The sequence below is a fragment of the Pinus tabuliformis genome, chromosome 5_1 (assembly GCF_031772625.1).
Source record: "Pinus tabuliformis cultivar Carrire ecotype Pingquan chromosome 5_1, CPIR1, whole genome shotgun sequence".
Classification (NCBI taxonomy): domain Eukaryota; kingdom Viridiplantae; phylum Streptophyta; class Pinopsida; order Pinales; family Pinaceae; genus Pinus; species Pinus tabuliformis.
The window spans coordinates 467,630,227-467,644,438 of record NC_142305.1 but is presented as its reverse complement, the minus strand read 5'-3'; the positions used below and the strand labels follow the sequence as shown (position 1 = coordinate 467,644,438).

At 37.5% G+C, this 14,212-nt stretch overlaps 1 protein-coding gene across 1 annotated transcript in view; it reads right to left on the bottom strand.

The window, feature by feature from the left end:
* Window positions 1-359: 359 nt before the first annotated feature.
* LOC149165526 (uncharacterized) overlaps window positions 360-14,212 on the bottom strand; it is a 77,444-nt gene continuing 63,591 nt past the window's right edge. Inside the window, exons 6-11 of the mRNA XM_089429844.1 lie at window positions 2,042-2,140; window positions 1,880-1,951; window positions 1,616-1,705; window positions 1,044-1,230; window positions 845-942; window positions 360-758 (exon numbers count right to left, since the gene is read on the bottom strand). Of these exons, the coding sequence (XP_089285970.1) occupies window positions 678-758; window positions 845-942; window positions 1,044-1,230; window positions 1,616-1,705; window positions 1,880-1,951; window positions 2,042-2,140 (627 nt within the window). The 3' untranslated portion in view covers window positions 360-677. The remainder of the gene's footprint in view (window positions 759-844; window positions 943-1,043; window positions 1,231-1,615; window positions 1,706-1,879; window positions 1,952-2,041; window positions 2,141-14,212) is intronic.

The following is a 14,212-nucleotide window of genomic DNA, read 5'->3' as shown; positions in this document are numbered from 1 at the left end:
CATGCTTCCCTGAAAACATGCAAAATGCCAAATCCCTAAAACTAGAACAAACAAAAATTGTCAGTAATAATAAGAGTGTCACTGATTATTCGGCCTAAGAACAGCCCAAGATAGAACCATTCAATATATGAGATTTGAAAGATACGCATACACAGAAGTATTGGAACAAAGGATTAAAAAATAGCTTGTCTAGATATTGCTCCTGCATTACAGATTTTGACACCAACAGTTTCGCTTAAACATTTGCCAATATATAAATAAGCAATTACTCTCAAAAGCAACTGTACAAAAGACACCGAAAAAGTGTCAACTAAAATTACAAAATTGTCAGTAACAATAAGAGTGTCACTGATTATTCGGCCTAAGAACAGCCCAAGATAGAACCATTCAATATATGAGATTTGAAAGATACGCATACACAGAAGTATTGGAACAAAGGATTAAAAAATAGCTTGTCTAGATATTGCTCCTGCATTACAGATTTTGACACCAACAGTTTCGCTTAAACATTTGCCAATATATAAATAAGCAATTACTCTCAAAAGCAACTGTACAAAAGACACCGAAAAAGTGTCAACTAAAATTATGGCCAATGGATAGAGTTCATCTGAGCCTACAACTAAAGAGGAAGCCTGACTTCTTGTCAACAAAATGCTTCCATTAACATGCTTATGTTTTCATCCAAACACAAAAATGTTATCTGGCAACTCCCTTAGACTGCATTCAGCTTTTTCCGCACCAATTCTATGCAATGCACTCTGAAGTTCAAAACAGCCAGTTCAGATAGCAATAGCTGCCACAAAACAGCACAAAATCAGAAAAACGTTTTGAAAATTCAGAATACCATCTTATACACCATTGGAACGCTGCCAAAGGAGGAGCTTTTACATGAGTTGGGAGGGTTTCCTCTTTGAGTAGCCCACCTATGTGACAGCGAACAATCTTCAATAAGGAAAAGAAAGAAACAATTTAAAAAACTAAAGCCTTTTAGAAATAAGAGGCAAAGCTTTACAAAATTTGGGATTATGCTGATGAGGGTTTACGTTCCGGAAGTGGCCCTTGGAACATAGTGTTCCTTTCAACATCAGAAGTCCCTCGAACTATCCTTGTGCAGCGTAGGCGAAACGTTAAGCTCGGTACCAGACAGAAACCCCAAGCAGCAGAAAGCAACTGTACAAAAGACACTCTTGATAGCTTGAATTTGTGTTCAGCAGAGAAGCGTTGCAGCCCCTGATACAAAAAAGAATAGTCCATTCAGAGACATGTTGACCAGATTTTATGTTCAAATAAATTGAAAATACCAGCACGATTACCCATACTTTTAACCCAAAAGCCGCATAACCTATGACTGTAAGCGATTCATTGAGTTCAAAAGGAAGCGACTAGCTGGCCTGTTTTGTCTAGGAATCAATAGTTGCAAGTACCAACCAGTAGTCACAGTTTCAAAACCCACAAAGTGCTTCAATTGCCTTCGCGACATGGATTCAATCGGTAATTTTAATGCTATACCGAAAGCAGATATCCCCACCATCGGGGACTCCAGTCCTGTGTGGAAAGCTCTCTATTTTTTTATGGCCTGGTAAAGCTATGATATTTTAGTTTAACTTGAACTCACCTCTCCAGCATTGAATATGAAGCGCTGTTGATCAAAAAACAGCAGAACAGATGGGAATGTATCTTGCGTATCCATCCCAGTCCCCAGAATCTGTAACAAAGATAACGAGGACAAAACCTCAGAAACCTAAAGCCAATAAAATAAAATTTAAAAGCAGGTTCGTATGATTCAGCAGGCTAGTAATAAAAATCTCTTCCCAATGTATTCAGCAACTAAGCAATTTGCGAGTACTGAGACTGGCGAAGCCACAGTTCAAAAGCTTACCTGAAGAGCTAGGAGATCTGGGAAATGGTTTCGAGGAACTATTACTTGAAGCCCTCCCCCTTTTCCCTCCCCCTTTTCGCAACTTCATCAGAAATCGCAGAGGCCTCCCGTTCCTCCCGTTCAGCAACTTCATCAGCAATCGCAGAGGCCTCAAGCGCTTACCTTGCCTCCGGAGGAGTTGCTTCCAACCGGCTTTGGGCTTTGACAAGTGCGACGAAGGCTAACAGCTGTTGAACCATGGTGCATCATGGCATGCACCAGCTGCCATTGTAGAACATTGCAAGAGGGAACACCGAGCTTTACTAAACCGCATACCGGGCAGAAGTAATGCTAGCATTAAAACCAGAGACCGTGACGGTTAGCGCGAAAATGCACCGGGTTTATTCCTTTAAGCTATGGTCCGGCCTCTTCCGCCTCGGGAAGAGGCCAAATAAGATGGCGCACGATGGCCAAAGAATGACTACAAACGAAACTTAGCATATCTCCTCTCTAACCGCCGTATAACAGAGAAACGCAGGGGTCAAGTAATGCTAAGTGGGGTCCTATCGATCACTATAGTCCCTGCCGGCATCCGGCAGGGACTAAAAATGAGGGAAACTTTTATTCACTGATAGCTAGAAACAGGGGCTTCAACCCAGCTGTGAACCATATCATTATTCTTGTGCTGTAAGGAAATCCTTCCTAAAAGTAGGTGTGGAGCACTGACCTGGGAGGAAAGGAAGCAAAGTTAAACGCCGAGAGCATGTTGTACTTCCTAGTAACTCGACAAGGTAAGCAAAAGTACCTATATTAAAAAAGAAAACAATGAAGGGAAATGCATGGTATGAGTTTCAAAGTGTTGAAAAACTATTTACAGAATACCACAGGCTAAGAGAAAAGGGCGACTTTTTAGAAAAGGGACCATACCCGAGTAAGGGCGAGTGATGGGTTGTTGTGTTCCTATAAAAAGGGTATGAGAGATTAGAAGTAGATAAAAAATTAAAAATTAAAAAAAGAAGCAAACAAATTTCATGGGATAAACCCCAACAGGGAAAGAACCCTGAATTAGGAAATAGAAATTAAACTACGTATTAAGGGAGAAATTTACTTCCCATAACCTACTTCACTCACCATCGTATTTTCCAGAAAGAAGATTTATGCGGAGATTTGTAAAGCTCACCTCAAACTGGTGACATGAACCGAGGATCAAAGAGGAAGGGGATTAGTCAGAGTGTAGGGAGGAAATGGATCGAAACATATCTCAATGGCATGGAGGCATTTCCCTGGCGAAGTAGTGGAAAAAGCTGCTACTTGAATCTCATGTGGAAAATAATAAATAAATAAAGCGATTTGATTTTGCATTTTGACTCCATTGGCAGTACACCCCTATAAACATGAGATAGAAGGAATAAAGTAAGGCCACATTACAAAATGACTGAAGAAATAAAATTCCCATACGTTGAAAAATTAAATACAATTACAGTGAACAAAAAAATCCTTACCATGAGCCTGCATCAATTCCATGTTAAGATCCAACCATAAACATGGAAATAGGTGGGTTCGAGTGGTAGTTCGTAGGATGACACCTTCATCATGTCAAACAAACAAAATGTGATAGACATCAGAACCAAACAAGCGATTAGTGTTGCACCAGTCCATCTCTATGGTCGGATCATGAAGAGAACATCTTGGTCATCCACATCTCCCTTTTACAAATCAAACTTGTGACTATCACGTGATTATGGTTATGTGGCACGATGCAGTAGGGTCACACCATTCAAAGCCAGGTACCTTGAGCTTTGAAAACAAATATTCCAAGAACAAACAATTAACATCGGTAGAGCATGGTTTCACTTCTAGAGAATTTGACAATAAGCAAGAATGATAAGGTTCCGTAGTCTAATTTGGAGCATAGTGTATGGTTGACTAGTGTATGGTATATCTATGGAGTGTAGACTCATGATAAGAAAATGGTAGACACCGACCATTAACCCCTAGGTTGCATGATATCTTCCTAATCTCAAATGTGTAGTAGCCATGTATTAAATGCATTATGGTATATCTATGGAGTGTAGACTCATGATAAGAAAATGGTAGACACCAACCATTAAGCCCTAGGTTGCATGGTATCTTCCTAATCTCAAATGTGTAGTAGCCATGTATTAAATGCATTACTATGACGTGAAATAGTTAGGAATAGGTTCGGTTGGGTGAGTCAAATATTATATGGTCCATAAATATGCATAGAACAAAATGAAATGATCAATAAATTCAACCAGTTCGTTGTGTGATGATGTCAAGACCAAGATTTCAAGTATAAAGAAAAGTTGTACATGTGCTTGCTATACTCTTACCTATGTCAGGTTGGTAAACATTTATAATAATATTAATTTGAAAACTAGGTACCTTGAGCTTTGAAAACAAATATTCCAAGAACAAACAATTAACATCGGTAGAGCATGGTTTCCCTTCTAGAGAAATTGACAATAAGCAAGAATGATAAGGTTCCCTAGTCTAATTTGCAGCATAGTGTATGGTTGACTCGTGTATGGTATATCTATGGAGTGTAGACTCATGATAAGAAAATGGTAGACACCAACCATTAACCCCTAGGTTGCATGGTATCTTCCTAATCTCAAATGTGTAGTAGCCATGTATTAAATGCATTACTATGACGTGAAATAGTTAGGAATAGGTTGGGTTGGGAGAGTCAAATATTATATGATCCATAAATATGCATAGAACAAAATGAAATGATCAATAAATTCAACAAGTCCGTTTGTGTGATGAGGTCAAGACCAAGATTTCAAGTATAAAGAAAAGTTGTACATGTGCTTGCTATACTCTTACCTATGTCAGGTCGGTAAACATTTATAATAATATTAATTTGAAAACACGAGTAGATAAATTGAAATTCATATGTGTATATCCTAGAAACTCGTAAATATATATTAAAAAAAAACTGAAGTCTTGAACTAGGTTTGTGACAAATAGTATTAGATCCAAGTTTCAAAACTAGTCCTCAAACAAACCACCATAGAAATTGTTGTGCTAATGACAGTTTACATTGATTGTAAGGTATTTAAAGTGAATAAGACCATCATAACATGGTATGGGATCCTCCTCCATATGTAAGGGAAGGAGATGAGTCATATATAGAATTAGGAAACATGAGTACTCCACCAATAGCCTAATTTATGGATATTATTAGGAATTTCTAGCAAGAATTGACTCACCTCAGAAACAAGAAAGAGAGCCTACTAAAATATACTGAAGAGTACAAAATAATGATAAGAGAATTGACTGAAAATTCCACTCATAGAATAATGGAGCTGGAAGCACCAGAAAGGAAGAGTGTGGAGATATATTCAAAGAGGTCTAAATGTGGAGGTGATTCAGATAGGACCTATCCAAGAAATCATGAAAGAAAGAAGAAGGTGGGGTTGTAAGGGGAGTTTTGGAAAATAAAACCTCCTATGTTTGATGGAGAGAATGAAGAGGATGCAGAGTCTTGGCTCCTGAATATGACCAAGTATTTCTAAGTGTATGAGTATGCGAGAAATTTAAAAGTCATATTTTCTATTTACCAGCTACAAGGGAAAGAAGCTCTCTGGTGGGAAGAGAACAAAAACATTACATACCTTGGAGGAGAAGAAATAACCCTAGGAGGAATTCCAAATATAGTTCAAGTATCAATATCTAAATAAATGATATTATGACGATAGAGTTAAGGATTTTCATGAACTAAAACTAGGATAGTTAACAATGGAAGAACTTGTGACTAAATTTACTAATTTTCTACAACATGTTCCCTATATTAAAGAGGGTAACTCCAAGGTACAACAAGTTCTCAATTTCCTGCAAATGGATTATAAATAAAGTATTTAGATCGACAATCCTAAGAGAATGGATGAAGTAGTAACAAAAGATAGATTATGCTATCAACAGTTCAAGAATAGAGGTGAAGGATTAAAACCATGGCAAATCAAGGACAAAACCAATGGGGTAATGAGTAAAAAAAGATAGAAAATCTCTTGTGTTAATAATTTTGGGAAGGACCATCAGTGAAAGAAATTTAACAAGGGAAATTTGAGTCGGCTGACATGGTCTCAAACTGGGTCAAAAACCATGGATTTGAACAATAGAAAGATCATTGAAGTCAAGAAGAAAAACCGCTAAAGTGTTAGGGATCTGGTGAACCACACCTATTGAGAGACGACACCAATAATCCTCAATCCATTAAGAATATTCAAGTTTTCCATGAAGAAACCACTGTGAATGATGTTGTCAGAAACATTCCTAGGGTCAGTGCGATGCTAGACGATATGAAAGATGAAAATAAATCTACCATGATTGAGATTGAAAGTGCCATTTCAAACCAATATGTTTATTTTTTAATTGATCCCAGAGGCTAGTTTAATTTATATTAATCCTCAACTTGTGGAATTATGTAAAGTTAAACATGAAAAATTTAAAACTACATGGTTGGTGCAGTTGGAAGCCGACACTAAAAGAAAGGTAAGCAACCTTCTATGACAATGTCCCATAAACTTAAATGGTTATTCCACAACAATAAATTTGAATATCCACCCTTTAGTTTCTTATGACATTTTAATAGGCATGGATTGTTTGTAGGAACACAGAGCTATTATAAAATGTTTGGATAAAATAGTAAGTTGTGTGTGTCAAGGCAGGAAACCCCAATTAATTAGAGGTATACCAAAATAAATATTAGTTAGCAAAATATTAGCCTTACAGGTAAATATGAGTGCAATGAAAGGATGTCAATTATACATGGTGCAAGTGGAAACAAATAAACGGGGAAAAAAAGGAAAATTTAGACACTACAGTCATTAGTGAATTTGAAGATGATTTTCTAGAGGAAATCCTAGGTTTGACTCCCCGTAGAGAGAAAGATTTCTCCATCGATTTAGTACCAAGTTCGATGCCAGTATATAGATCTCCTTACCAATGAGTATAGAAGAGCTATTATAACTAGACATGCAGTTACAAGAACACTTAGATAAAGGGTATATTAGACCCCATGTCTCACCATGCGGGTGGCCTACACTATTTTTCAAGAAAAATGATGGCCAATTCAAAATGTGCGTCGATTATAGACAATTGAATACGCTAACCATCAAAAATAAATATCCACTACCCCTTATTGATTATTTGTTCGATCAAGTGAGAAGATCAACCATATCTTCAAAGAGTGATTTAAGGATCAACTATAGCCAACTGCAAATAAAACATGAATATATTCATAAGGAAACTTTTAGAACCATTTATGGTCACTATGAATTTGCAGTGTTACTATTTGGTCCTACTAATGCCTCGACAACTTCTATGTTTTTAATTAACATTGTGCTTCATAAGTACATTGATAAATTTGTGTTGCTATTTATCGATGATATTTTAGTGTACTCCAAAAATGAATACGATAACAAAGAACATCTTAAATGAGTGCGACAAAATTTAAAAGAATGTAAAATATATGCAGAACATAGCAAATGTGAGTTTTACAAGGACAAAATACAGTATTTGGGTCATATCATTTCAAAGGAGGGATTATGTGTTGATCCTGACAAGGAAAGGGATATTGTAAACTGGCCCATACCTAACGATGTGTCAGTTGTCTTCTCATTTATGGGAATTTTGGAATATTATCAAATATTTATAGAAGGTTTCTCAAAACTGGCTTACCTTATTAATTCTTTATAGAAAAAGGGAACGATGTTTGAATGGATAGCCAAATGGTACAAAAGCTTTGAAAAGTTAAAATAATTACTAATTGTAGCTCCTATACTAAAAATTGCAGACCCAAATAATGAATACATTGTTTGCACTGATGCTTGTTTGGAAGGCCTTGGGGAAGTTTTAAGGCAAGAAAATGTAGTAGTACCCTATGAGTCTAGAAACTTGAAAACACATGAAAAGTATTATGTTGTGTATGATTTAGAGCTCGATATAGTAACACATGATCTAAAGATGTGGAGACACTACCTCTTAGGAATTTCTTTTACTATGGTGACAAATCATATTAGCCTAAAATATTTCTTCATCCAACTAGATCTAAATGCTAGAAAGGCAAGGTGGTTGGCTTTCCTTAGTGATTCAAATTTGACATTAAACACATAAAAGGGAAAGAAAACAAAATTGTAGATTCCTTAAGTAGGCATGCTCATGCTTTGCTGAGATTTTATGTTAGTTGTATTAGTAGGGATTTTGTAGAGAGCATTAAAAATTCGATGTAAGAAGATCATAAATACCTAGAAATTCAACATAAATTGCAACAAATAGAAATAACAGGATATGCTGAAAATTATGAAAAATGCTAACCTACAGAGATACATTGTATTTTCCCAATGTGATTACTCTGAAGTAGATGATATTAGATGAATACCAAAATAAACCATATGCAAGTAATCCCAGATATCAAAAGAGGATTAAAAAATTAAGAAAATAATTGTTTTGGCTGGGCATCAAAAAGGAGGTGGTGGAATACTTAGCCAAATGTCTAGAATGCCAACAAGTGAAGGTGGAACACCAAAAGCCCACTAGATTATTGAACCCACATCCCATTATTGAATGGAAATGGGGAGTGATTTCTTTATATTTTATTAGAGGATTGTCGAATACTAAAGAAAAACATGATTACATCATGGTGGTGATGGAAACTTTAAGTATGGAAGCACATGGCGATGAAATGGTTAGATATTCTAGCCATGACTCCTCAGTAGCTGCACACTGAGAGAAACTTGCAAAATATGCTCACATCATTCTCTGTAGGTGTCCATACCCAACCCATGCTAGTAAATTTTTGATGGGCACAATTGCATCGAGAAGGTAGGTGGACATGAAGAATCTTGCTTTATGATCCTTGGGCAGACTTAGAGCATTGGATACATGCACTTTCAGCTGGAGACCCTACATGTCAGACCAGTTGAAAAGTTTTACTTTGCTTACCATCTAATCTAACATAACAACCCAACTCTGGGGGAAGGGCTTCGTACTCCCTTGGTAATACTTGTGCCATGCAAAGATTACCAAGAATTGGTAATCCTTCTTGATTGTCTTCGTCTTGTAGATCCGATTTTGTTTCATCCTGAAATTTGATGGCTCCCTTACCCAATGCTTCAAGATGTCTCTTCTATTTGTGTTGTTGTTTCCATGTAGAATGATGCATCCATCCTCTTCACTGGCTATGGAAAATGGTACAGAAACTGATAATCTTTTATCTTAAAGGAAGCAAGCTCTACTCCACTGACATTTCTCAATATCATCATCTCGGGATCAGTGTGTGAGACAATCTATTGGATCACATCCGTGCATGGGAAGGTGGGATACCTACATGCAACCTTGTACAATCATGATTTCTTAATATTGACATAAACTTGATGGTCCTCTAGATTCTCCTCAAAGTTGCCTGCGAATACAATGTTGATGTCTTTCCATGTGATCTTAATGTATTTCTCAATGAACATGTGTGTTTTGTGTACACTGGAAAGCTCATAGGCTCCTTCTCAACCACATTTCTAGTACTTATTTCAACATTGTCTTTTGATCTAGCTCTCTTGGACGCCATGATACCTGTACTACTGAGAAGCTGCTAAAAAATCTATGGTATCTGGAGATAGAGAAGACACTCACAAAAAGATAATGTTTGTTAAAAACATAAAGAGTCTCAAGAATCAATCAAGCAACAAACTGGTGAATGTCGGGAAAGATTACGTAACATTGACTTCAAGAGGTTGGGATACTGTTAGCTAGAACAACGCATTGCATAGTATAAATTGCCAGTGAAGGTCAATGCTGACTGGAACTACGCAATGCACAATATAGTGAGGTTGATTACTAACTGAAATTTGTGCAACGTGCAGATTAGTCAGGCTAGTTTGCTTGCAGGTAATGCGTGTTGCGGAGTTCCAGTGGGCAGGAGTTACGCAATGCCTTCCAATATTGTGTAGAGCACAGCTGGGAGCCAGTGTGGGAAGCCTTTGTGTAATTCTTGGAGGCATGGTAGAGACCCGATTGTCAGGAGTGCGGAGAGCATGTTGGGAGAAACACGATATGTGCCAAGCCAACCTGGATCCTCCCATGGAAACCTGGAAACATGAAGGACTGAATGTGTGTCCAAAGATGGTGCAAATCTAATTGAATAGACATGCATTCAATTCAGACAAGTGCATAATCAGTCAAACAACAAAACCATGGAGCTCATGAAGATACTCACTGCAACGATGACTATGAGTGCAGAAATATTTTTATGCATGTGACATTAAGGAAAGGTAATGCAAAACTTGAAACAACACATCTACAAGTTAAAACACATTAAAATGCTAGAATTCGTTCAATAAAATAAGGGAAACAACACTCATACAAGACAGAGAATAAAAAACACCAAAAAAAGTGGAAAAAGGAATGAAAAGAAAAACTTACTCAGAAAATCTGTGTCGACTGTGCTGAATGTTCCTAAATTCCTTCAGAATGTAGAGCTCCAAGATTGATTGTGAGGAATGAGCTCTGAGTTTTCATTTAAATATATTTGGTGAACTTAAGGTTTATGACACGCATGCCATAAATCTAGGAAAAAGTGACAGTTGGCGGGGAGTTTCTAAAATCAATTTTGCATGTAACTCCTGCTACCAAAAATAGATCCCTAAAACCTAGTAATGCTTTTTCACTTTTTTCTTTTTTCTTTTTTGGGAAAATTTGCCCCACATGAAAGGAAGGATTTTACAGTTCTAGAGGGAACTGGGAAACCTACCGGTACATGCAACAGATAGCCATTGAGGGGAAAATTCTATGTTGTTTTTGGGTTTAGTCGCCCTGGCTGGCTGACCACCTGTATGCAACTTTCTAGAACAATGATAATAGCCCACTCTATGCATTTCTAGAGAGTAGTGCTAGCTAGCCTGCTCTACACATTTCTAGAGATGAGTGTTGGATGCCCTACGCATTTTTGGAGTGCAAGGTTGCTGCTAGGATGCTCTGCACATTTCCTAGCGGGAAGACAAAATACCCTCTAGGATTGCACAATTCTTCCTGACAGCCCAATGAACGGATGTGAGCCAAGTGTTGGTTAAGCTTGTGGTTGACTGAGAGGACAAGTGAATGAATAGAAGTTGTTAAGAGACAAATGAAAACAAATAAACATAATTACATATCAGTGTAGGATAACTGATATGATTTTGATGAGGGTTGCTCCAAAATGAAGCGAAGGTGGACTTTGGAGGGTGGTTGTAGCCACTACAACATTGGTTATGCACTGGTAGAAGTCCATCTCTCTCTATGAACCTTATTCGTGAAAAATGAGTCTAGCTTCAACATTAAGCTTGTGCTAAAGTTATAGTACCTACCATTCTCTTGATCGGTCAGCACATATACAAGGTAAAGTCAACTAAGTTGCTTCGATTGGGGATTAGGAGTATATTAGTGCCTAAGTAATATAGATGTTGGATTCTTAGTTTCATCTATGGTGTTGCTCCATTACTAGCAGGCCTGAATAGTACCCCGACAAAGTCACATAGGAACATAAGCATCGCTCCGCTGCCAGTGAGCCCGGTCAATACCCCAGTGGATTTACTTACATCACCTCTCTGCACAGGAATCCTTTCTCTTTTTCTCCTTTTTTTTTTTTCATTTTTCAAATAACTGTGCATAGCCACTTATTTATTTCAGAGGCGGAAGAGAGATCCCACCATATTGAGAGAATAAGAGGTTGTCCCTTAAGAGAAGTTTTTACATATACCTTTGAGAATACTCATTAAATTTTCCCCCATCACCTTACTCTACTTGAATGAGCTGACAAGGGTTAACCCAAAAGAACTGATTAGAGTAGGTGATACTAGTTAAAGTGCAAGCGTTTTGTTTTCACCAACAATCACATTGAATAGAACATATTTTCCATCAGGGTATCATCTATTGAAGACAACAATCTATTCATAAAGAGAGAGGACAACAGATAGCCATGTTTTGGTAGTTGTACAAGTCCTCTTGTACTTTACCTTGCTTGTCTTAAGATTCACACATGGTTTCATACAAAACTAAACCTATGCGTGAATAAAGAAACAAACAAACAAGCAAAGAATAGAAGTAAATGAAATCAAAGCAAGAGAGGAAAGAAAACAAAAAAGCAATGAAAAAAATTAAACAAAGAAAGCATGCAAAAAAAGAAAAACAAGAAAGGAAACACTACTCCTACTCCTAAAATAAACAGTGCATGGGTTGGCTCACGTAAAGTGATATTTCCAATGCAGCCATCTATGCATTAGTTGACCCATGTTGGTGAAGGTGTGGTTTACGAGAAGTGTAATTACGTAAACATGCAAACAAGAAATATATAACAGTGAAGACCAACACAACGTGAATTTAAAAATGTCCACAAAAAAGAAAAGAATAAAAGTACAAGATAAACATTATGCAGACCTTTCACGGTTATGCAACAAACTACGCACACATGACGAGCATGTACACTCTTTTGACCATGAAAAACGAGAAAACATAAGAAAGAAATAAAACTTATGTTTACCAAGAGTGCTCGTTGTGTATGAATCCTACAATGCATGAGTGATGGGATCATGTGATTTAGGGGAAGGATGTTAATTTTGTGAACTAGATTAATCCTCTTTGTAAACAGGTGAGTGATGAGGAGCCATGGGTATTTTAGGAGATTTCTAATTTGAAGTGGAATCAGCCTCAAGATAGCGAGGACCTGACATAACCATTAGCGCAAACTAAAGTGCCTCGAACGGTTGTGGGGTTTCCACTTCATTAACAGATAAATCGTCGAAGACGGGTGGCTTAGAAAGATCAATAATGAATGAATCGAGATTGTGATCGAATGAAGTAGAAAACAGATCATGACAACTATGATCACAAAATTCAATATGTTCATCGACATCGTCATGATTTGATGAATAGTAAAGAGGGGTTGATGAGAAGCAAGAATGTTCAACCTGTAAATTTTCGGAAATGACAGATGAAATATTGAGTGGATTTGCAAACACATAGGTGTACTCTCCGCTATGCAATGACACGTTGACATCCAGTCTATTCTATGAAAGATTGGAAGTAGATGCATGCGGGAATTAATTCTCACACGAAAAATTAACAATGGAAGAATCACCAAAGATGTTAGGGAACAACGGAAGAGGTGCGAGTAGAAGGAGGTCATCCTTCACTGTGGGCTCTTCTTCATGACAATGTAGGTTGGTTTCTCAACACCAACTCCGTCAACAACTTGATCCTTGTGAACGACAAGTGTGGAGACCACAACAAGAGAACAAAATACAGTACAATCTAGAGGATCAATAGAACGCGGGGACCGAGGTTGAGGAAACAAGTCCACATGACAAGAAATAGTATTGCAAGCCAAATTTGTGAAAAACTTAAGGGTAGGTGGGCTGGGAGGATGTGATGGTTCAACATATGGATATGCACCTTCTCCCACCTTGCACTGTGGGGCTAGAGCTATTTGTTGAGATGAGGACGGACAATCACTTGTGACAACAACCTTGTCCACCTTGGATTTAGCAGCTCTAACACTGAGGTGTGCTGGGATGGGTTTGAATGATTATAACACTTATGGATTTTCAAATATGTGACAAAGATAGTGAAATATTTCATGAATAAATTTCCAATTAATTTCATCCTCTAGGAATTAAAATGTGAGATTACGAAAGAGATCCCAAAATTGCAACAACAATTCATTAGGGGCTTTTTGTAACTCTAGATCTTTCTTTTTAAGTGCCTTATGTTCAAAATGATGGAAAGCACGATATATGTCTCCAAAAAACTGATTGAAAGAGTGAATATATTTATAAGGTAGTCTGACATACCATTGCAATGGGTGCCCTCGAAGAGTTAGTGCCAACAATGAGCAGGCCACTTAATCCTGAGGGTCTTATAAGGTATTATAGAGATCTACAAAAGATGATCTATGCCTAGGCGAAGCTATTCATCCTTCACCTTCATATTTTTAATCAACAAGTCATCCCATAACTCCCTCAAGACTTTGAACAAATTTCCCAAACACATACCTCTCAGAGGGTGAACTAGAACATAAGTCATGATAGATTTGTGGGGATCAAAAATACATTTTGTAGACTCATCTTATCATATGGCCCTCCTTCTAGCTCCATAAATGTTGATGATGATGGACCCTCCAACATGTAAGACAATCTCCCTAGTAAGAAGTCCTAACTAGACCTCAGACCATTTGGAGTAGGAGTCCCAAGAGTGGGTAGAAGAGTAGTGCATTGACTATGATAGTCAGTAGAGGTAAGCAGGATATCTTTGTCAGAATCAAGGGTGTGACCTTGCAGGTAGTCAATAGAGATGCATGGGGAC